Source organism: Nuphar pumila, chromosome 15 (assembly GCF_984573655.1).
Source record: "Nuphar pumila chromosome 15, dmNupPumi1.hap1.1, whole genome shotgun sequence".
NCBI lineage: Eukaryota > Viridiplantae > Streptophyta > Magnoliopsida > Nymphaeales > Nymphaeaceae > Nuphar > Nuphar pumila.
The window spans coordinates 2131247-2156586 of record NC_143263.1 but is presented as its reverse complement, the minus strand read 5'-3'; the positions used below and the strand labels follow the sequence as shown (position 1 = coordinate 2156586).

Sequence of the window (25340 nt, the reverse complement as noted above, 5' to 3'; positions counted from 1 at the left end):
CGTAGTGGCAATATTTTCTTGTGGTTGCTTTGTTTTCTACTGTAACAGAGGCTATTAGGGTTAGCTGTAAGAAGGCTTCACTATGTGTATAATTCAATTGTAAAGCCATTCCGTGTTGGATGTCTGTGAATGAAGCATGTCAAAGGGGACAAACATATAGTTCCTCAACAGCAAAGACACATATTTTGTCTCGTTGCAGATATTGTAACTTCATGTACCATTCAATCAAATTGTTATCACTCTAGAAAAGGTCTCCAATTATGAATAGCTATTTGTATCAAATATCCACCCACAGGAATTCAAGGAAGATGTAAACAGTGGAACCTCATTCCATGATGCCAAATTCCTTAGAAAGAATGACATTCCAAAAGAGCTGTTTCTCTCAAGTGATGCCAATGCTCTGATTGAACATACAAAAGAAGTTTTGGTGATCGAGGATGATGAAGTTTTACATCTGAAGGTATGATGCTGCTTATCAATCTTGTCATCATTGTCATATTTTATTGTTCGTCCCCACCAGCCATACCATAATATGATCCAAGTTATGTGGAGCATCACTTGATTTATGGGTTATTTTGGTGCTCCTGTATATTGTTGTGGCCTTGCATGTTGCTTCTACATGTCTAAACCACAGATTGAAAATCCATTTGGATATACATGATTGTCAGGATGGAGGCATTTCCATTCTCAAGTATGACTCTGATAAGGCCAAAGTTGCTGGTGGCCTTCCTCGACCTGCTTCAGTTGAAAGAGCACTGTCTGTTCTCGAAATGGAAGTTGAACAAATAAAAAAGGGGAATTACGAGCATTTTATGCAAAAGGAGATTCATGAACAGCCAGAGTCTCTTAAAACAACAATGCGTGGAAGACTCATAAAAGAAGGGTCAGGCAAAGCAAAGGGTATTCTTCTGGGTGGACTTAAGGATCACCTGAAGACGATTAGGAGGAGCCGCCGCATTGTTTTCATTGGTTGTGGTACAAGCTATAATGCAGCTTTAGCAGCTCGACCATTTGTGGAAGAACTTTCAGGTAATTTTATGCTTACTGCTATTAAACATGCATATATAGTTCTTCTGGGCTATTCATTCTGTTAACTGAGCATTTTCTTGTAAAAAAGGTGTTCCTGTTACCATGGAAATTGCAAGTGACCTGTTGGACAGACAAGGTCCAATATATAGAGAGGATACTGCAGTATTTGTCAGTCAGTCAGGGGAAACTGCAGACACACTCCTAGCACTTGATTATGCAAAAAACAATGGTGCGCTATGTGTTGGTATAACAAATACTGTAGGCAGTGCCATTGCCAGAAACACACACTGTGGTGTCCACATAAATGCTGGTGCTGAGATTGGAGTCGCTAGTACTAAGGTATTTATTTTTCATGATATGCATACACCAGCCAGCCAGACTGAGCACACACTATGGTATTTATTTTTCATGATATGCACACACTGTGGTGTCCTTTTTCAATTGCTTCTCTAATTACTTCACCCAACTGAGCAGGCATACACCAGCCAGATAGTAGTAATGACTATGCTGGCTTTAGCAATTGGAGATGACTCGATATCGAACAAACCAAGAAGAGAGGCCATCATTGATGGTTTATTTGATTTGCCAAGTATGTTGCTGTAGATTCTGTCATCATTTTAGTCTTCATTACATCATTAATCATTTGATTTTTGTTTGATATTAAAGATCTTGATACCTTTTTTTGATATTTACACGGAGAAACCGCCCCAGGATCAGAGACCTAGCTGCGCTGGCTCTGCCTGCCGTACTTATGATCACTGTCCTGGCAGCATAAAACTCCGTGGACTTACTCCCTTGCCCCCAGGGAGTCGCCGCACTTTGGCTTGCGCAAGGGGTGACACCCATGGGATTTGAACCTAGACCACCTGCTTAGCGGCCTAGGCCCCATCCCACTACGCAAAGATCTTGATACCTGTATCCTCAGTTTTGTTTTTTAAAATTGGATAAGATTCAAGACCCGAGAACAGTAGTTGGTATCAAGAACAGGTCAGATTCTTCCGACTCTTAGTAGAAGTATTTTGGTATTGATCAATTGTGACCCGATGAGACCAGAGTTTTCTTTACGAAAAAAGGAAAGAGAAAAATGTCAAAAGCAAGAGTCTAATTCTGAGACCTTCACTTAATTGATCCTTTGTTGCAACAAAGAACTTGGAGTATGTGATTGAAGCTGAGTGTTTCTGGCTTGGTCACAGACAAAGTCAAGGAGGTGCTGCAACTGGATGATGAAATGAAGGGCCTTGCGAAGTTATTGATGGATGAACAATCACTCCTTTTGTTTGGCCGGGGCTATAACTATGCTACGGCACTGGAAGGTGCTCTCAAAGTAAAAGAGGTGGCACTTATGCACAGTGAAGGAATACTTGCAGGGGAAATGAAACATGGACCATTGGCATTAGTGGATGAAACTCTTCCCATATTTGTCATTGCCACACGCGATGCTTGCTTCAGGTCGTAACTTCTTTTTATGATTCACAATTATCAATTTTTTTTCCTGCTTTAGTAATTTAGTTATCATTGGTACATGTGGTGTTTACCTTATGTTTTAACTTTGTTTCATGACTGAATATTTTACATCTTTTTATTAAGTTGTGCTTTTCCATTTGCTTGATTATTTTTCTTCTTCAGCAAGCAGCAGTCTGTTATCCAACAACTTCATGCACGAAAAGGTCGCCTGATAGTGATGTGCTCTAAGGGAGATGCTTCATTGGTGTACCCAAGTGGGTCATGCAGGGTTATTGAAGTACCTGAGGTTGAGGACTGCCTTCAGCCTGTGGTCAATATCATACCATTGCAGGTATTTCTTGATTCTATTTGCAATGTATATTATCTTTCACATCATCTACCTTTTCCTGCTCTGTATGTGCCCAACCAAGAGACTGAATCAAGAATCTAGATTGATGCTATGCACTTGGTATTTGGTAGTCTACAACTATAACCTATATATCTAAGGTGAACTCCGACTGGATACCGTTGATTTCACACCTCCACCACTGTTTCCTTGTGTGTGTGTGTGTGTGTGTGTGCGCGCGCACGCACACACACATTTGATAAAGCTTTCTCAAGGCTGCACCTGTAGCATACACATGCACCACCTTGACAGCTTAGAGCTATTAATGGTTGCCCCAGTTCAGGTGGTTTACTATTTGCTGCGATCCCATTCATAGTATCTGTGGCTAAATCTAGATCACATTTTACCCATTTTAAACATGGCTTGCAAATTTTCAACTCTTCCGTGTGCATTGTCTGTTCTTCAAGGGAACTGTTAGAGATGCTTCTTGAGCACCTCAATAGCCCAAAGTGGTTGAGATGTGGTTCAGTTTCTTGTTCTCGAACTTGATTTTGCCTCCTTGTTCATGTTCACACAGTGGATCACCCTCTCTAGCGCTCGTAACCTGATTGTCACCTCAGCAGATGTGTTTAGACATTTTCTATGAGCTAGTTTGAGTTGATCAAATCAATTTCCCCGGAAACCTTTAGCAGTTTTCTTAGATTGTTAGTGCGTTGATACTTCCAAATAATTGCAGTTATTTAGATCATTCAAAGCACAAAAGTCTAAACATATTTGTGTTGAATTCAAAGGGAAACAAGAGAGTGTTGGTCGACTTGATTATCCTTAGATCATGTTGCAGTTTCTAGATTGTATGAGTCTATTTCTTGGATGCTGTTTCGTCGTTCTTTTTCATTGCTTTAAAGTTTAAACATTATTTGCCTGTTTGCATTCATTTACCTGTATTTTAGTTCTGCTTTCGTGTTTATCTGGCCATCATCTTATCTCTGATCTTTTCCGGCAGCTACTAGCTTACCATCTCACTGTTCTTCGGGGATTGGACGTTGACCAACCTCGGAACCTCGCGAAAAGCGTGACGACACAGTGATAAGGAGGTGAATGGATGGTGCTCGTTTTCTTCAATCTCATGTCTATTCACTCTATAACAGAAGGCTATAACTTATATGGAGTAAGTTGATCATCTGCCACACGCTCAAAGTTTGCTGAGGATCACAAGGAAAATGGATTAAACAAACAGGGTCAACCAGGTACCTCTAGGAATTGGTTAGTTTTTCCTTGTAAAATTTCCCTCAAAGGTCTATTTCATATCATCTTGTTCTATCTCCACTGATAGCTACAGCTACTTTTCTTACTGTAGCCTTCGTGACCCTTGTAGATTTTTCCTTTTTCAAGGAACCTTGTAAATTCATGCTTCATAATGTTTTATCCTCTGGATGCAAGAAGTGAGGATTTAGAAAAATCGTCTCAACTGAAGTACAATTCTTGCTAGAAAAGTAAACTTTCCATTCACATTCTTTTGAGGATTCCAGAAACAGGTAACTGTGGTTTAACAGTTCTACCTGGTGGGATTTAAATTATAACAGAGGATTCTTTCCACCATAGCAAGCATCCTAGATGTATAAAGCATCAAAAAGTAAAGAAATCATCTCTTTCTTTGGTTTCCTGCAAAGCAGTCAAGCCTTAGCTTCCACAGTAGCCGATGAAACAGGTTCCAGCTTGGTCTCCTGGTCTTCCGCTTGCTTTTCTGATGCACAAGCATCACCATCAAATTAATCGAAAAACTCTTTCGTGGAAAAGAATCAGTTCAGGTAGTTTCTATAGAGCCTATTTTATTGCGTGGACGTCAGGCCGAGAAGTGTCCTGGACAAGGTGAGTTTTTGTCTCAAATGGTCCACTCTCTCTTTTTTTTTTTTTTTTTTTGGGGGGGGGGGGGGGTTGTCCCAGGTGTTCCAGACACGTCTCCAGGGGGGAGGGGGGTGGTACACCGTGGGATGCCTGGGTTCCAAGTGTCCCCGCATCTGTTGCTTGTGACGAGTGTGTGGGGGTGCGGACAGCAGCAACCTACAGACATTGCTGTCTGCAATTAAATGCCCCTATACATTTATGCAATCCAAATGAAACTCCAACCACACTGGTGTAGACGTTGGACTGACAAGGAACAGATTTGGCACTTCCATCTTCGAGAAGGGGCACAGGTGATGGAACCCACCCCCCTAGGATTAGGGATGGCAGTGGACCGGGGCAGGGGACAAGGTCTCCACCCCGCCCCGTTTCCAAATCCGAACCTCCATCCCTGCCGGGGATGGATTTTAACCTCCACCCCCGTTTCATGTCCTCCATCCCCGGTCCAAACGGGGGCGAGGTGGGGCCCCATTTTCCCATGCTCTATAGTCATCCTTTGAAGGATTGGGGATGGGGCGGGGGAAAGCACAAGTCCATCCCTGCCTCCATCCCCCCACTGGATAGATTTTAGCCTTCATCCCCGCCTCCATCCCCATTTCATGCCCTTCATCCCCGGTCCAAACGGGGCGAGGGGGGGCGGAGCCCCGTTGTCCCCCAGTCCACTGCCATCCCTACCTAGGATGGTGTCACATAACCTGTTGCATTAGAAGATGATGGGAGGGTCAGGATAAGCAAGTACCTTCATCATCCTTGGGATGATCCATGTCAAAATCGTCATCACCCATGCGCAGCTTCTGCAGCACAAAGATAGAGAGTGAGATAACTAACTGATTAAAGAACTAAATTAAAGTGATCTCTCTTGTTTAGTTTAGTTCTTTTTTTTTAGATGTGGTCTACATGCTTCATTTGATAAGGATCAGCATCAAGAACATACCGAGAAATCCATGTCACCAAAGTCCATGTCAGCTCCACCTGAAAGAAAAAGTTATATGGCAGGCGACGTCACAAAACTGATTTTATAAAAAAGGAGAAATCACAAGAAATCAAGGCAAGAAAGTCACACCTTTCTCATCATCTTCATCAATCCACTTGTCCCAGTCCACTTTGAGGAACACAGGCGGTTTGCCGACCTGCTTTACCAGCCTGCTCCACCATTTCTTCTCAGCCTTCTGTATCACATAGATGATGCTCCTCATACCAACACTGGCCTTGCTTTCCTGCAATAATTTATTAACTCATCTGTACAACAATCTCAATCTGCCTAACCAAGAAAAAAAATGTACTAGTAATATGTAGCTTTCTAAGTTCCCTAGCGCCTCAAAGGGGTTTGGTGTAGTGGGATGGGGCCTCAGCTGCTAAGCATGCGGTCTAGGTTCAAATCCCATGGGCGTCACCCTTTGTACAAGCAGAACCATGGCGATTCCCACTGAGTCTTATGCTGCCGGAACAGTGATCGTAAGTATGCTGCCAGAACAGTGATCGTAGGGCAGGCAGAGCCAGTGCAGCTAGGTTTTTGATCCTGGGGGCAGTTTCTCCGTGCAAATGTAAAAACAAAAAAAACTTCCATAGCACACACAATTAATTGCTAATCGAGGTGAAAATCGTGGAAAAACAGCAACTAATAGCAAAATTGCAACAATGGAGTTAATATACCTCAACATTCACTTTGTTAAACAACTCAAGATCTATTTCATAGGGAACATTCTCCTTAGTGGCAGAAAATACAAATCTCCCCTCAGGTTCAAGTTTGAGCTTCACATCCTTTGCATCAGGCAGCTCAACAGTGATATAAATCTTATCAGATCGTTGTGCCCACTTCACTGAAGGATGGCGACTGCATTAAAAGATAAAAATAAGTAGATTTTCTATCATCTGCTAGCTGAAAAACACTCGTGCTAGTCAAACTTTCCGTACTTCATAACATATTCCCGAATACAACATTATACAAAATAGAGCCATAATAACATGCAATAATCATATGTAAAATATTGTGATAGTCACACCTTGAATAATCCACAGATTTACATAGCAAGCAGTTCAAAAAATAAGCTCAACCTTGAGGATTAGTTAGCACTTAGCAGATGGTCCTGCCAAATTTTCTTGAGATGTACCTGTTTTGGGCTTCTACCCCTGTGCGTCCACCACCCTGTCTACTACCTATAGGTCTGATCATCTTACATATGGTACCAGAATCACAACCAAATCAGCTTTCATCTGACCATAGTCATCAAAGCCTTATCCCAACTATATGGGGTCAGATTTTGCGAGTCCTATTTCTCCATTCCTCTCTATCTAGAGCTACAACTTCGGTCTGACCAATTTATATATTTACTAAAGAGTCACAGCTGAATTACACTGGTTATTTATCATATCTAAGAGAAATGATTCATAGATATTATTAAATAATACTTAAGAACAACATTTTCTTCTTTTTTGTTGTTTTTCATGGAATCCAATTTGCAAAGGAATGGTCTTACATATGATTAGACCATTCGATATTCTGGTTAAGAAAGTTACAACTACAAACCAATGTCCCAAATCTCGCCCTCAGGAAAATCTTGGTAAGAGAAACTCTCGCAATATTTTGAAAAAAAAACTTTTTTTCTAGAAAAAATCTTGCAAAAAATCAGTATATATATATATAACATAAAAATATTACAAAAACTATTTTTGAATATCGCATCTTCTCGGCACTGTAAAAATCCTGATATTTTCAAAATACAGCACAGCTACAGTGTGTGTGTGTGTGTGTGTGAGAGAGAGAGAGAGAGAGAGAGAGAGAATCGAAAAGAAGAAAACAAAGAGGTAGTCAAACAAATGGAAGAAAGAAAGAACAACAACTCCTAATTCAAACTGTCAGATGGCCTCAAACAGATACACACTTTTTTTTATAGTCAAACAGATACACTTGAGACTACCATTTTGAACACAAACAACGGATTGATTCTGAAAGAATCCGTACCACAAAAACATACTCGAAAGAACACAAGTGAACAAAAAGGCAAAACCTCCACGAGTTGTACCAATATCACCATTTTTGGGCAGGGGACAGAAAGAAGAGAATCTAGAAGAAACCTAAAAGTAAGCATGGATAATAGCATAATGAAACTCCCAAGAACAGGTCTAACAAAGAAAAAGGAAGAGAGAAGAACCACTTTCTGACCATAAACTTTCGACTCAATGTGCAGAAAAAGATTTTACAGGCTAAACCAATATTATGAATCTGAACAGAAGTCCACCATCAATACTGAAGAGAACAAAACAAAACCAGACGACCCACCTCAAAAAAGAAGCTAAACTAAGAACCTAAACCACAAATTTCACAAAAAAAAAGTTTGATACAAAGAGAAACTCAAACACCGACATCAATCAAGCTATTGTAAACGACCCGAGCAAAATCATTCTAATAACAAGCCTATATATAAGAAATGAAGAACACATGCACCATAATGAATCCATTAGTGCAAGCAAGCAAATGGCCATTCAAGAATGGATTTGGGACATACCTCATCTCTCAAGCAACTGAAGAACAAAGCAACAACTCAGGGAGAGGATTACAACCGATTGGGAGCGTTGGTCCGAAGGCTCCCCTTTTATAAGTTTTCACAGAAGAAGAAAGGACTCGAAGGGTCCAGAACGCTGCTCATGCTCCAGAAGAAGTTGGAACTACAGGCACGTGCCGAGAAACAGCACGTGCCAACAACATTCTCGGGCTCAGTGGGACAAAGTGGGTGCACAGACCCGATCTGATCGATCCTAGGAACAGACCCAATTCCGCCCACCCATAGAGCCCAACTGTTAGGTTGTCAATGAGACGGTTTGACCCAAATCTGACCCGTACTAAACCTTATAGGGTCAGAGTTTGGTGATAAAAAAAGGTTCTTAGAATCTGGGTTGGACCCAAAAGATCTCATGACTATATAAAGCCGGATATGATTTGTGAAATTTCATACCAAACCCGAGTTCCGATTAAAATCCGTGCCCAAATGAGTTGATGTGAGGACAAGACAAACCAAACTTTTCAAAAACTAGGACAAGAAGATTTAAGTTTTTCATTAATTTAACCTTTTTTTGGTAGTCTAATAATTTTTTTTTATTATATTCTAATATATAAACGTGCATTTAATATATTATTAAAGGTTATCAAAATTATAAAATAATGTTTAAACATGTCATGGTGAGTCACGTGGTCTGCTCATCTATCATATCGTGTCATATAACAGTGTCTCTGTGAAATACGTCGGAGAGAGAAAGAGAGAGAGAGACCTTGCCTAATTAAAATCAGCTTGGATCCAGTACACTGGTGACTTGGACCCAGCCTGACCCACTTCAACCCCACAACTAAAGATGAAAACTTTGGGCAATTCATGCATGAACCAGTAGTTCAATTGAGCGGAGAATCGAGCCAAGCTCCAGCTCAGATCAAAGATGAGGGGGTTGCTATGATTTCACCATCATGGAATAATTCTGGTGAAGAATATGGAAATTATTCATTTTACTCAACTGTGTGCAATCATATATTTGATCATGGTTAGAACAATGGCCAAAGAACGGACGGTTTTAAAACTTCTTAAAACTGCTGAGATTTCTTATACTGGTTCAGTGAAACTACCGACTCCAAGACAGTGAAAATGCAGCTGTGCTGCCCACAAGAGGTTCCACTCATCTTGTAGGGGTGACCCGTGAACCAAGCTGAAGGGACATCATGAGTTAGAAAACACAGAGGGTGTCGCTTGCCCCAGAGTCAAAGCTGGGTGCACTCCTTAGTAGGCAGGCAGGACTTTTTAAGGGTTTTACCAACTGGAGACCTGCCAATGCGAAAAAATGCTGCTGTTCTATGTGATCTTGAAGAGAAAATAGCATCAAGTATCTAGTTCAACATGCACTAAGGACCTGTAAAAACTTTACTCATGCTAAACATAGTTCATGTGACCAATCTTTCTCTATCACCAACTCAGCAATTTTCCTTGAATTCTTCAATGAAGTCAGTTCAGTGATATGGTATATATGGGCATCATCCCTCAAATAGTAAATGGTACATGAGATCCAGGAAAAAGGAAAAAAGCAAGATGGAATCAATCAGTTAAAAAATTGAACATAATCACCACGAGCATCAACCCATATGATGGCCGTCCAAATCCACCCTTATCCTGTCCATTGACAACTCAAGTGCCATGGTTGTCCCCCTGTCCCTCTCTTAAGGGCATGTTTCAGCAGAAGTATGTTTTCTGCTTGTTGGAAGAAATACAGATCACTTGAACAATTGGTTAAAAATCTGCTTTGACTAAAAAATCTTGCTCCATCGATTGGTTAGTATGATGAACTTATGATTGCGCAGAAATAGGCTGTATTCACGAAATGGCATGTAAAAAGAGATGGGCGTCATACCTTGAAGCATCTTATCAACGCTTAAGAAATTATTCATCAGGCCTATGGAAGGAGCTTCTGAGTTCATGGATAAGGAGTCCATAATATGACTCGGGTCCCAAAGAGTCTCTTATTCTACTCGTTAGTTGCTCACATTCCTTCAAGAGAAACACCAACATTTGCTGATAAATATCGGCCTCCTTTGTCATAACCTGATTACTAGGTAATGTCAAGGATGCGTCATTGTTCGCAATATTTTCTGCTGGTGAGCAGGTTTTATTCTCGACTGAGAATGACACTTTTGAAGGTTTCCTCTGATCCTTCTGGTCCTGTCCATTGATCTTCCTCAGACATGATTTGAGATTGGAATTAGGTGTCGATTGCAGCCCATAGACATTATCACAACCTCTTGACTGTAGCCTGCTTATATATGAATTTAGAGAACCATTCCCATTTTCCCTGCGCTCAGGCTTTCTGATACTATCAATGCAGTTTGATGCTTGAGCTTCATGTACTCGTTTTACAGACCTACTGATCCAGAATCTAACACTGGCCTGACCAAACAAGACTTCCTTCCTTGCAAATTGAAAAGCAGCTTCAGCATCAGCATGTCTTCGAAAAAACACCTGGCCTGAACCTGTATAAAAGAAAACCCTAGTTTCTGAACAATCCAACGGCCTAAATCTTATGAATGTCTTCATCAACTCCTCTTTAGAAGGAAGCTTAAAATTCTTCGGAAATTTCATATGCAGCCATGAACCATGTTCCTGAATTTGAGGAGACCTAGAAGATTGCTTCTCATTAATGGCGTTTTTCTTTTGATCTCCCACCAATGTCGTCACAGCATTAGCATTTCTTCTTGAACCATCCATTGTCAAGGGAGAACCATGTTCCTGACTTTGCGGAGACCTAGAAGATTGCTTCTCATTAATAGTGATCTTATTTTGATCTTCCACCAATATCTTCACAGCATTAATGCTTCTGCCTGAACCGTCCATCGTCAAGGGAGAACCATGTTGCTGACTTTCAGGAGACCTAGAAGATTGCTTCTCATTAATGGTGCTTTTATGTCGAACTCCCACCAATATCTTCCCAGCATTAGCACTTCTGCCCGCACCATCCATTGTCAAGGGACTTGCGTACCACTTACCTAATGAGCATAAATCATCAGGCTTTTTAAGCTTCGACAATGGATTGTCTGGGGAGATTTCATCAACTTTCTTCTTTGGGGGAAAACTGTTCCCAGAACGGTCCCTGGCCATTAAATCAGTGTGAGATATGGACTGGTTGATGACACTCCCGCCCTGCATACATCTAGAATCATTAGCTTGGGGATCTGGAGAAGTGATTTGACTAGAGGAGCCTTGGTTTCCCAAGTTGATGACATCTTCTGGAGGTTTATTTCTTGCCCTGTGGCTCTTAGGAACTCTATCTGTAGCACCAGCACCGCCCTGCCCAAGTTTTTTCAATGATGTCTGAGACAGTGAGTTGTCATGATTGTTGCCTATCCCACATGACTCCAAAACATTGACATTGTGGTATGAAGCTACTCTGTACCTCAAGAAAGCTCGTCTCACAGAATTTAAATGATGTCCACCATAAAATGGATCACACGCAAGGCAACATAAGAACTTGAACATTTCACCAAGAGGTGCCGACAATTGATTGCCTGGGAAGATTTCATCAACTTTCCTCTTTTGGGGAAAACTGTTCCCAGAACGCTCCCTGGCAATTAAATCAGTGTGAGATATGGACTGGTTGATGACACTCACACCCTGCATACATCTAGAATCATTAGCTTGGGGATCTGGAGAAGTGATTTGACTAGAGGAGCCTTGGTTTCCCAAGTTGATGACATCTTCGGGAGGTTTATTTCTTTCCCTGTGGCTCCTATCTCGAACTCTATCTGTAGCACCAGTACCGTCACGCCGAAGTTTTTTCAATGACGTCTGAGACAGTGAGTTGTCATGATTGTTGCCTATCCCACATCTATAATCTACAGAATCCAAAACATTGATATTGTGGTATGAAGCTACTCTATACCTCAAGAAAGCCCGTCTCACAGAATTTAAATGCTGTCCACCATTAAATGGATCACGCGCAAGGCAACATAAGAACTTGAACATTTCATCAAGAGGTGCCAACAATGGATTGTCTGGGGAGATTTCATCAACTTTCCTCTTTTGAGGAAAGCTGTTCCCAGAACGGTCCCTGGCCATTAAATCAGCATCGCAAGGAACAGTAGAACTGGCAACACTTTTAACTTCAGATCTTTCACAAGGAATTTTACCAACGCCAACACTATTTCTCTTATCGTGATGAATAATATTGGTGGTGCCATTTTTTGAGACTGAACCAGCCACTGGAGGGACCACAGTGGTCTTTCGGTCTGAACTGTTGCCAAATGTACAATGATGATCCAAGCTGCCTTCTAAGGATTTTAGATTGGAAATATTCAGAAAAGTTCGATCTCTGTGCCTCAAGAATGCTTTGAATTCAAAAGTTGCAGTCTCTGCCCCATGGAAAGGGTCCAAAGCAAGGCAGCGTAAACGTGTCAATGTCTCGTGTAGGGATGGCATGCTGGTCTCAACAGAAAGACCGTCCTGAGGATTTAATAACTCCTTACCTGAATGGGATGCCACATTTGTCCTATGCTGACCAAATCTGCTTACCATGTCATTGTTAGGAACAGTAGAACTGGAAACACTTTCGACTTTGTCTCTTTCATAAGGAATTCTACCGATGCCAATGCTATCTTCCTTATCAAAATGAACATTGGTGGTATCATTTCCTGGGTCTGAAACGGATGCTGAAGGGACCACACTGGTCTTTTGGGGAGCACTGTCAACAAATCCACAATGACGATCCGAGGTGCCTACCAAGATTTTCAAATTGGAAATATTCAGAAAAGTTACAGCTCTGTGCCTCAAGAATGCTTTGAATACAAAACCCACAATCTCTGCCCCATAGGAAGGGTCCAAAGCAAGGCAGCATAAATGTGATAAAACCTCATGTAGAGATGGGATGCTGGTCTCAGCAGAAATGCAGTCTTGAGGATTTAATGTCAACTCACTAGCTGTATGGGATGCCACACTGTTCCTATGCTGACCAAATCTGCTTCCCATGTCATCATTAGGAACAGCATAACTGGAAAGACTGTTGACTTTGTCTCTTTCACGAGGAATTCTACCAGTGCCAATGCTATCTTCCTTATCAATATGAACATTGGTGGTACCATTTCCTGGGTCTGAAACAGGTGCTGAAGGGACCACACTGGTCTTTTGGGCTGCACTGTCAACAAATCTACAATGACGACCCGAGGTGCCAACCAAGATTTTCAAACTGGAAATATTCAGAAAAGTTACAGCTCTGTGCGTCAAAAATGCTTTGAATACAAAATCATTACTCTCTGCCCCAGAGGAAGGGTCCAATGCAAGGCAACGCAAATGCGTCAATGTTTCAAGAAGAGATGGCATGCTGGCCTCAACGGTAATGCAGTCCTGAAAATTTAATGTGAACTCATTAGCTGTATGGGATGCAACATTGGTCCTATGCACAAAATCAGACTCCCCATCACCTGAATTTGATTTAACATCTGCATCAGTGTGTTCCAGTCCTCCAGAATCTTGAGGCTCGCATTCATGATCTAAGCAAATCATGTTTGTGATACAGACATCCAAATCCAATTTATCTTGCTCTATGTTTTCTCCAATGCCTTCAATCTCTTCGCGCAAAGTTGTATTTTTGCTTGTTTTTGCATAAGGCTCTTCCATACACAAACCAACATTTGATTTTGCATATAAATCAGGGAAGTGAAATTCTTCCTCATGCAGGGGGCTGTCTTCTACTTCATCCTTCTCTTCTTCCCTTTCTTCGTCGACCATCAAAATGTTCTTAGTTCCTTTTTCCTCCTTCTCCTCTGCCTGCTGCTCCTCCATGTCTCTTTCCTCCTCCTCCGTGTCTTTTTCCTCTTCTTCTTCAGCTACTTCTTCGACCATCAGATTATTGCGACTTTCTTGAGCCTTGCAACAAATTTCCCTTTCTGCCGGACTGCTAGCATGTGGGTCTTCCAACTCACCTGATAAACCAAATTTAACCAAGTAACTTCATACAGCAATTTCATAGATCTTATATTACTATTTTTCAAGGCAACAAAATAACGAATTCTATATAGAGAATCAAATCCACAACAAATACAAAGATAAACCCAGAAGGATGTTGTTAATAAATCGCAGAGAAAATTCGATTTGGGGAAACAAGAAACAGTAAAACAGCAACAAAAAACTAGTGTTTCACATAAAAGAACACCATGAAACTATCAAACTTATGCAACCGAAGAGTTCATCCAGTGTGCTTCTCAAGTTACCTTCATTATCTTCATCAACATAGTCTGGTTCTGCAAGCTTCATTGTCTCCCTGTGAATCCAATCCGGCGCATTTGACACAAAACGCCTGTACGCATTAGCCTGAGCAATTGCTCTGGTTGAGCCAACAGTTTCTGATTCTTCGATGAAAACAGAAACAGCGATCTTCTGAAGAAAACCGAGCATCTCCAGAGGCAGAAACTCACCTCTTGCACTGATTATTTGCTCATGTGTATAATGACCAGGCTTGCTGTACCCAGGAACATTAACAGCATATTTCTCATCTTCAGTAAACTTGATCAATCCCTCACACCAACACGTCAAACCTAATGCTGCCCTCCTGCCCAACTCTTCCAAAGCGCCCTCAATTGCAGCCTTCAATTGACCCCTCGCATTTTTTGACTTCTCGACGTAATTCTCTTTGAACGGAAGAACTTCCGAGATGCGTAGCCAATAAACATTATCCCTGCCGAAAAAGGAGACCAAAATCCTAAATCTGTGTATCTTACAAATCCAACCAGGCCACCATGTTGGTGATGATGAATTTGCCCAAACAACATCACCTGGCATGAGTGTTAGCATACCATCATCGCTCTCTTTCTTCTTCTTTCCTAAAACCTCGCCGTGAGCATATGCAGAAGCATATCTCTTCCTCCAATTCATACATGCAAAGTTTTGCTTTACCTTCATGACCGATCCATCATCCTCACCATCTTCCGCGTCCCGCTTCTCCGTAGATTCCTCGCAATTCTGGGTCCCTCCAGGAACCGCATATTCGTTCTCCTTCTTCCTTTTATTCTTCTTCTTCTTCGTTTCCCCTGGAACACTAATTTCCTCACGCGAAACCAGAGGCTCCAAACTATGCCTCTGCACTTCTTCGCATCCAGAGTCTGCAAAATTTTGAGAAAGAACACCAACTTCCTCATCCTCAAATACACAGTTGAGATCAAACTCCCTCATCTTCTTTTCCCCATCCGGTTCAAAGGAAACTTGAGAAACCGAAAATCTATCGCAATCTCTACCACCACTTTCTTCTTGGTTATTCAAGACCTTAATTTTCCTTTTCTCACTCGAAACGCTACGAATCAGACTAGTTTCATGCCTCCTCTTGAACCCGAGTTCTGCACAAACTTGGGAAAGTGACAACCTATCATCATCATCGTCATCATCACCACCACCACCGTTTGAACCGCTAACTTTCATTTTCTCACTCCCATTTTCAAGCTTATCTTTCCCAGAAACTCGAGAAATCCCAACAGTTGAGCCATTTCCCCACGATATCTCGAGCTTTCGTCCCTCAAAAAACTTGGCGAGCGTGAGTTCGTCGCCACTATCATCATTGCCACCGTCACCCAAAACCGTGTTTTCCTTCTTCTCACCACGCCCGCGCCGTTTCTGGGATCCAATTGTTCTGAAAGCCCCCGAAATCGTCATCACCACCCAAAATCCCAGATTCCCCCCAAAATCTAACCAAAACCCTAAAACCCCGAATTGTTGCTGCACCGGTCGCCGGAGTAAAGAGATCACGTGACGAAGGAAAAAAAACAAAACAGAAAAACGTCACCCAATCATCACCAACATCGTCATCTTCCTCCTCCTCATAGCCATCACCATTTCCATCGAGTACCATCCATCCGAGACGCTCATTCTGAGATGTGTTTTCTCGAAAGACTTCGAATCGTATCGACTAGTGACCACCAACCAAGGATCTCCCCTGGAAAATGGGGATCATGTTTATGAATCGAAACTCGCTCTCTAAAAAAACGAAACTCGGCGAGTCTGACCGTGCATCCGAGACGGATTTTACCGAACAATTCTTACACCCCACCCGAATCGCCCGGGGAGAAGGTGCTGACCCCTTTGTTCCAGGCTCGACTCTCACCTCTCACCGAGTATGCGAGTGCGTTTAACTGGTAGGATTATATGAGTTTAACCCTATGTTTGAGAACATGCGTTGGAGGGAGTTGCAAGAGGACCAAAGGAATTTTAGGGAAATGGATTTGGGAGAAGCTGTTGACTCTCTCTTTTGTACGGAAGCATAAACAACTCCTTAATGAATTCAGGCTTGTAACTACTCCTCACTATGTTTAGGAACCCTAGCTTGGGCTTGTGGAGTCTCTCTTTTGTATGGAAGCATAAACAACTCCTTCAAGAATTTTGTAACTACTACTTACTCTTCATCATGTTTAGGAACCCTTAGCTTGGGCTGGGGTCAGGCCTATAGCTCGGTTGTATATATATATATATATATATATATATATATATATATATATAACATAAAAATTTAAGATTTACTAAGGTAAAATCTTATTGTTTATTCAGGTAAAATAGATAAATATAAGATTTTCTGAAGTAAATGAGATAAAAATTTTGAACCATCTGAAATTTAGGAACCCACCAAAATTCTTGTGATTCAAGGAGTTGCAAGTACCTACTATTTTTAAAAGGAATTCAAATAGGTATTTTTAAAGAGTTGGAGTTGGCTGATTTTCAGCCTAAAATGTCAACTCCCTCCAACTCCTTCTCCCAAACAGCAGTCAAATACCAAAGATAAGTGCCACATCTGATAACCGTCTCCTATTGCAATAACATGCTCCTAATCAGAAGTGTTTGTGACTTCACCTGGATTTTACTTTGCAGTGAGGTGAGCCATTATGTGGCTCTGTTCTCAGTGAGGGTTCCTCTTCTTATAAAAAAGAAAACAAAATTACCGTACAAGTCTTAGATATATGGTATTACGAGAATGGTGGATTGGATCTTAATCTAATATTGGACTGAATCTCACTTTGTTTAGTCATATTTGGTAAAGCTGAAACCACATTTGATTATAATGAGGTGTGGATACAGCTTTTATTTTTTGCTATCCAATCAATGGATATTCAAATCTGATTACATGTAAAAAAAAAACCTGGTTTAATATGATCTTTTCACCATCTAAATTCATTTAGGCAACATCCGATTAGTCGGATCTGACATTGGCCATGTTCGATCCAAATCCAAACCGTTTACATCCTCACAAGAACCGTAGTTTATGAATCGGAACTCACCAATTTAGAGTAGGATCGATTTTTGGAGGGGACATAATCGGATATATCAAGTGATTCGGAGAGATCCAGGCTTTCATTCGGTCAGCTTGGCTTGACTTGGTGGCTCGGGCCTCTCGGCTGACCCACTGTGTCCTGATCCAGTTCACTCTACAAACTGCAAAGTACTTCTAACCACCGACAAAAAGTTAAAAACAGGAATTTATCGGTTGCAAATTTCACATGAGATTTTGAACATTTCTTTATGTTCTCCTTATCTTTATCAATGAAAAATAGACAAAATAATAAATATTAAAAGTTTAAATTATATAACACAAAACTTTAAATTACGAAAAATGATTATACTATACGGCAAAAATAACTTCAAATACTTGAGTTATCTCGCATAAAAAATTTAATAACAACGCATAAAAAATCTACAAAATTTATTTTTGACTCTAACCGACAAACCTCATACGTACTTGAGTTACCTCGTATAAACAATTTATGAAATTCGCATAAAATAAGTGCAAGAAAGCTTTCTTTTAAACTCTTGAACCTCCAAACATTGCAAATATCTGAGTTACTTCGCATAAAAAGTTTCGAAATTCACATAAAAATTTACAAAAATTCTTTTAAACTTGATTCGACAAACTGCGTAGATATCTGAGTTACTTTGCATAAAAAATATAATAACTTTGCATAACAAATCTGTGAAATTTCTTTTATACTTGAACCTCCAAACTGCGCAAATACCTGAGTTACTTTGCATAAAATTTTATAAATGTGCATAGAAAAGCTGTTAAATTTCTTTTAAACTCGAATATCCAAACCTCGCAAATAGTTGAGTTATCATGCACAAAAAAATTACTGAATTCATATAAAATATGTGCAAATAAACTTTCTTTTAAACTCGAACATTCAAACATCACAAATACCTGACTTATTTTGCAAAATTTGTGAGGTTCGCAAGTTTGAGTTTAAAATAAAATTTATAGTTTTGTTATGCTCATTTCTAAATTTTTTATGCGAAGTAACTAAGGTATTTGCACAGTTTGGAGGTTCGAGTATGAAAGAAATTTTGCATATTTCTATTAGACGTTATTACATTTTTATGCGAATTAACTCAGTATTTGCGTAGTTGTTAGATCGAGTTTAAAAAAAATGCAAATTTTTTATATAAATTTAAGATTTTTTTATGCAAAATAACTCAAGTATTTGTGATGTTTAGAGGTTCGAGAGTTTAAAAGAAAGTTTACTCACACTTATTCTATGCAAATTTCATAAATTGTTTATACGAGGTGACTCAAGTATTTGCAAGGTTTATCAGTTCAAGTTAAAAATAAATTTTGTAGATTTTTTAAGTGATATCATTATATTTTTTGTGCAAGGTAACTGTAACATCTGTGATTTTCTTGATTTTTTTGATGTTCTTGATTTTCTTGATTTCGAGTTATTATGAAATTAATGCTTAAGTTATGAAGAATATTACAAGAATAATTATAAATTTTAAAAATCTGTGGCTTAAACAAGTGAATGAACAATTTTGTGTATACATTTGTATTATGAATTTTTGATTGAGTTGGGTTTGAATCCAAACTTGAGTTTTTGTTTTGGACTTGGTGTTTGGATATGAATCTTTTATTGGGTTTTAAGTTTGGACCTTTTTATTTGGCTCTTAGATCCAACCCAACTAGGTTTTGGATCTAGAACGAGTTTTGAATCTGGATCAGGTTTTGGATCCAGATCACTTTTAGATTTGGATCCAAGTGAAATCCACTCCAGCCTTTAGAGAGTGTTCTAGAACCATAGAAGGCCCTAGAGAGGGTGTGACGCCTCTCCTTTGGAGAGACATAATTAATTTAAAATTAATTAAGAACTAATTAATGTTAAAATAATAATAAATTAAATTAATTACTTAATTAATTAAAGAAAATAGTTAGAATATGCATGGATTAGGACTCTTAGGGATCATCCCTAGAGTCTACCATGTGAATTAGTGCTCGAAAGAGGGGAAGCCCCCCATTGGTGGTTTTTTATTATATATATAAAAAAGAGAGAGTTCTCTCTTATTCTTATTTTCAAGTCTTTTCTTCTTCTTCTTCTACTTTCTCGGACATTTTCCAGCAGCCATTGGAGCTCTACCAAGGTTCTAAAATGAGAGAAGAATGTCGATCTACGATTGAAAACTTGATTAAGACACCAATTTTTCTAAATGCATGAAATATGCGTGAGACGATTTTCAGATCTAAACCAATGGTAGATTAGACCTTGAAACACCTCTCTAAAGTTGATTTTCAATCTAGAGAATACATTTTTATGGATCTATGTTGTTAAAGAATAAAAAAAGAAAATAGGTTTTTGAAACAAGATGATTTGCGAGTTTGTAAAAAAAAATGATTTGGAGATAATTTCTTTAATGTTTTTGTTAGATCTTATTGTTTCAGCATGATTAACACGTTAATCTTAGTTTATATTGATGAAATATAAGTTTTGTATGATTTGAAAATTGTTATATACTTGAATCCATGTTCTTGTATGCGAAAGATCGTTTTAATGAAGGTTTTGACAAAAACATTTTTAGGGCTTTATTGTTTTTGATAAAGAAAGTTGATCTAAGCATGTATGATGGATTATTTCATATTTAACATGATTAAACATCATGTTAATATATAAAGAATCCATTTTTCCATGATTGATTAAGGTTTATTATGATTTTTGCATAGATGAAACCTTATTCGAGGTATTTCTTAATGGTTTTGTGATTCTTGGATGATACATGTTATTTGTTTTAGCAAGATTAGTATGGATCTGAGCAAATAATTATTGTATGATGATATAAACACGGTTAAAGCATAAAAAATCATGATATGCATGGATCTTTACCTTGAATCTTGTTCTTTCTTGATGAATCTTGCATGAGTTCGAATCTTGATTTTTTGTTCTTATTTTTTATTCCAACATGTTTTAGAAAAAAATTAATAACTTCTTGAAAATGAAGTCAATAAATTAAAATAAAAATACTGAAGTATTCAACACACTCAGGACTTGAATTGAGACTCTTAAATCACTTCGTTTGGAGCAGTATTGAGGCCAAAATGTCATTTGCAACAAAATACTAGTTTTCTGCCCTATCTGCAGGACTGTTTTGACCCACAATTTTGTTAGTTTTAAATACCTAATAAATATTGATCAAAATAAATTAAGAAAAATCTAGGCAAAAAAATAGGTATGAGAAGATTTTGTAAAACGAGTTTTGTAAAAATATTTTTGTGTAGGCTTGGAGAAATTCCTCAATCTGGGATAAGTTTTTGCAGATGACAGGATCAAGCTTATATTTTTTCTGAACAATATTTAGTCGAGGAATTTTCATGATTTATGTACAATAAATTTTTGGGTTCTATTTCTTGGATTGTTTTCGTAAGACATAAGGCATTATCAGTAAAATTGGAAAAGTGTAATTTGGTGTCTAAAATTTTTGATGGATTTTCCAAAAACGGGTTAACAAGGACCCGAATTTACATATGAGGACATGTATGAATGCTTAGATGTATTTTATATTATGCAACATGGTTATGAATGTTTATCTTAAAATTTGAGCTGATATGCATGCAAATTGAATGTATTATATGTTATTTTTTTAATTTATAATTATTCATATGACGTGCATGTTAATGAACATTGAATCTCATAAGACATGATCAGTGTAAGTGAATTGTTACACATGTTGCTTGTTTAAGCATGATCATGAATTGTATGTGGTTACAACTTTTATGTATGCATGTGAACATATGACATAGTGATAATTATGTGTGTGTGGCTTGGTATGAGCCAAAGTTTGGTGGAACCTATGGGTGCATGTGGTGCACCAGAGACTAAAAATATATCAACGTACATAATCATATAATTGCCTCGTGGAGGCCGAGCTCACAATGCTAACTGTGAGATCTGGATGGGTCAAAAACATACTTGCTTATGAAATCTCCAATCAAAGATTGGACTAATGAGCCCGGGTGTGTGTGCAGTGTGCACATGTGATTTAATTTATGAGACTAATAATTAAATAACACCCATGACTCATTCAGAACAAGTCCTTTGGACTGGAGCCCACTTTGGAGAAAGTGAGGGTACGCACGATCGGGTGACCATTGTTTTTGTTTTGGAGAGCGACAACGTCTCCTGGTCTCCTATCTCTGTTCGTAAGGATCCTAGACTACCATGTATCCTAAGTGGTAGGTCCAACATCTCTACAGAGTATGAATCGATTATGCGCGAGACCACTGAGAGTTTTCTTGATTACGGACCACTCCAGTGAGATCTTGAGGTGATGTTGCAGGTTCTTTCAGTTCAATGAGGTTAATAAAATGCATGACATAACATATCCCTCATTTGATAAATCAAAGTTAGGAACCTGAGATTGTACCTTTTAGCATGAAGAAAAGTGGTACATAAGAAATTAGAATGGAATCATTATAATATTTCAGTTTGTGCATAAATTGTTATGTCATTGGCATAATGCATTGTAGCTTATTTATCCTGTAATATGAATGCAAGCATGATTAGTTATGTAATTGTGATTTATGCTTAATTCTGACATTGTGATGTTACATGACTTAGATGTTGTCTAAAAGTGTATTAATATTTATTTTATATGATTGAAATAATTGTGCTCACGTGTTGGTAATTACTTACTGAGGCTGTGGACTTATGCCTCTAGTTATAATATTTCAGGTAATAAGTAGGCCGATGGATGATGATTGTTGGATTGAGGTGGCGCCAAGAGGGTCACAATTCTTTATGGATTCGAGGAGACTTAATATTTTGATATTTGTTTATTTGATTAAGTCTTGTTAATTGTGATAAAGTTTAAGACTAGTATTTGATTTATTAAATGCATGGATTGATTTAATTATTCTAGTTGCATACGTGTGTCTTGTGTCTATAACCTGCCCAAAGCTTAAACCGTCTTTAAAAAGAGTTTTCGCTGTATTTTTTGAAAATATAATAATTTCAGAATTTTGTCATTTGGATGTTTTAATTTTAAACATTGTTCTACAGAGCTATTAAACACTGGTGCATGTGCAGGTTGATTTCCTAGAGCTTAATTCGGTTAAGGCAAGGCCAATGATGAAATATTTGGTTTAATTATTTCTTATATGTAATGGTTCAATCAGATTCTTTAATAGTAGTTCCGTACTAGATCTGGTACTAGGAGACTGAGACATGCTCACGCTTGTGCTCGACGGGTCGTCTAGTACTTGGTATGGTTGAAACAAGTTCGTTGATGAGATTGTTGTATTATTACATTAAAAAAAATCATTAATTTTTTGTTTTAAAAATTAGGGTGTTACAGTAACTCAAGTATTTGTTATGTTTGACATTTTGAATTAAAAAAAAAAACCGCTTACACTTATTTTATGCGAATTTGGTAAATTTTTAATATGTGATAACTCAGGTATTTGCAAGGTTTTGAGGTTTGAGTTTCTATAAGAAAACCCAGGCTATTCTCCATCGTCAAGTGGTGGCTCCTCTAGTCGTGACAAAATTCACCATACCCACACCACCAGAGGATCCATCATAGGCTGGTTTTTAACAGGGTGATGGAGATTAAGCGTCGGCTGAGGCGGTTAAGGCGTTTCCGATGGAGACAGAGAAAATTTGCATAGATAAGAAATTCATACTGAAAATAATATGTATAATGGCTAAAATGGTCCTAAAAAATAACAGTATTTGCGATTTTGGATAGCAGACGTATTTTTGAAATTTCAAGGTCTTTTAAGAAACATGTCATTTTTGCCATACAATACAGTCATTTTTCATTTAAATTATATAAAATTAGTAAAAGTTGTTGTAAAGCACCACTCGGTTTCTTTTAAAGCATTTAAAAGGGAGAAAATAAGGGTGCATTATATGCATGAATCGATTATTTTTTAATAAATATAAAAAATATTTAAAATAATTTTTAATATTATTTTAATAACTTTAACATGTGTCACGTTCTAATTGCCACCTAATATTTTTCAATTATTTTTTTTGTCAATTCAAAATGATTCACTTGAGTATCGCTATTAGGCAGATTCACCTGAATAGTTGGCCAAACGATACAAGGCCATACCGATAGTGACATTGGTTTCAAGTGAGGATCGCGATTCCTCGAAGATTTGTACGATTCATCGCCGATGACAACTACATTGTTAGAGGATACCTTTAGGAAATGGAGATTAAAATTGTCAAATGCTAGCTTGTTTTCATGGTTAGTCTTCAACTCAGACTCCAAATATGAATCGATTAAATTATAATATATTGTTTCAACTCAGACTCTAAATATGAATCAATTAAATTATAATATATTGTCAATATATCTTTCATGATCGCCTTTTGATTAGCATTTTATTTTCAAAATGACAAAGAAAAAACAGCCTTGCTCACTGAATTCATTAGCATAAGAAGCAGGTCCTCCTTGCCTAACAAATAGTATGCCCAACTTTACTCTCATGGGAAGGGACATGCATCCATGGATTTCAAACACCTCGAATTCCGTCAACTTGGTGACATTCATGAATTACTTGGTTCGTAATTGTTGAGTGAAATTGAGCAACTTCACTTGGTCAAGAACTAAACTAGTTTTTGTTAGAAAAAATCGTGTGGGCCTACGTATGCTTAATCATACATTATAGGTTATCTAAGGTGCATACCCGTATAATGTGATCTCATACGGTTGGGCCATATGATATCTCATATAGTATGGTCTTATTATGTGTAAAGACCTCATGTGCCTTTATCTATCAATTGTCAATTTTATGATGGGAGAAATTAGAAATAGACCCGAAGGTGATTACAATTAGGTTATGGTCCCCAAACTATATATAATAGTTATTCTCTTCAGGCTCTCCATCATCATCAAGAGAAAATTGTCCCCCTCTCATTAGGTTTAGAGAAGAAGGTCAAGCCACGTATAGAGGTTCTGAAAGATCATACCCGTCACAGAATTACCAGAGCGCCAATGGATTCAGGTACATTTCAGTATCAAGATTTGGTTTCTGTTTGTTTATTTCAACAATTTAGTGCAAACGAGATTAACGTTCTATTTAGTTTTTCAATGGATTCAAAATCCAACAATTGGTATCAGAGCAACTTGTTCTTGTTGAATCGTTGTTATATTCGATTTTTTTTATGTATATATAATTTTTTTATTAGTGGCAACAATCTGCTAAGTTCGGCGTTTGGGCGTGCGCAAAGGAGGACCCTCTTCGTGCAGTTAGGTTGCGCTTGGATAGGGTCAGTTTGGTCCTCTCCTATGTTTCTGGCAGACACTAGACGGTGGGAGGGCCGATCGTTCCTCCCCTTTTGATTTCGGCTCATGGGGAAAAGGGGTGCCTGTAGGCCTACGCTTGGCTACCCTTGCCGGACACCGACCGGCGTCCGACGATGGCGGTGGGCATTTGGTTTGGCCCAGTCACCGTCGGGTGACCAGGCGGTGGCATCATACCGGGTCTGGTCTCTACCTTGTGATCGACCTAGTTTATCCCTAACCCCATCGACGATAGTCGATGCGAAGCTCGACCGTCACTGGTTGATTTGACACTTTTACAGTCGGTGCTCCGATCAGTTTTCTCAAGGGACAACATTTAGAGTGGCCAAATTCAATTGGCACTTAAGGCCAGATTTGGTCGATGCTCAAGGTCAGAATCGATCGACACCCACGGTCGGGCTCAACCGATAGTTAAGGCCAAATTCGATCGGCACTCAAGGTCGGGCTCGACCAACACTTAAGGCCAAATTTGATCGACACCCAGGGATGAATTTGGTCGGTAGCCAAGGCTATTTTCGACCCTTCAGATGGTGTCAGGCTGTGTCTAGCAAACA

General features: G+C 38.9%; 2 protein-coding genes across 5 annotated transcripts in view; one reads left to right on the top strand and one right to left on the bottom strand.

The window, feature by feature from the left end:
- Nucleotides 1-22339, top strand: part of LOC149814106 (glutamine--fructose-6-phosphate aminotransferase [isomerizing] 1-like) — an 87589-nt gene extending 65250 nt beyond the window's left edge. Inside the window, exons 5-11 of one of the 4 annotated variants that reach the window (XR_016427986.1) lie at nucleotides 296-460; nucleotides 669-1029; nucleotides 1118-1368; nucleotides 1504-1618; nucleotides 2223-2478; nucleotides 2663-2824; nucleotides 22206-22339. Coding sequence is in view for 2 of the 4 variants with exons in the window: in XM_089989590.1 (XP_089845716.1) it covers nucleotides 296-460; nucleotides 669-1029; nucleotides 1118-1368; nucleotides 1504-1618; nucleotides 2223-2478; nucleotides 2656-2824; nucleotides 22206-22328 (1440 nt within the window). In the remaining 2 variants the exon portion in view is untranslated. Of the gene's footprint in view, nucleotides 1-295; nucleotides 461-668; nucleotides 1030-1117; nucleotides 1369-1503; nucleotides 1619-2222; nucleotides 2479-2655; nucleotides 2825-3821; nucleotides 4278-22205 lie in introns of those variants that run through there. The other 3 variants (XR_016427985.1, XM_089989590.1, XM_089989591.1) reach the window with 3 other exon arrangements.
- LOC149814107 (uncharacterized) lies at nucleotides 6424-16142 on the bottom strand. Its single transcript, XM_089989589.1, has 3 exons — nucleotides 14454-16142; nucleotides 10109-14165; nucleotides 6424-6554 (listed from the first exon to the last, which is right to left on the bottom strand). The coding sequence occupies exons 1-2, from the start codon at nucleotides 15883-15885 to the stop codon at nucleotides 10138-10140; spliced, it is 5460 nt and encodes a 1819-aa protein (XP_089845715.1). The 5' UTR covers nucleotides 15886-16142; the 3' UTR covers nucleotides 6424-6554; nucleotides 10109-10137.
- Nucleotides 22340-25340: the final 3001 nt, after the last annotated feature.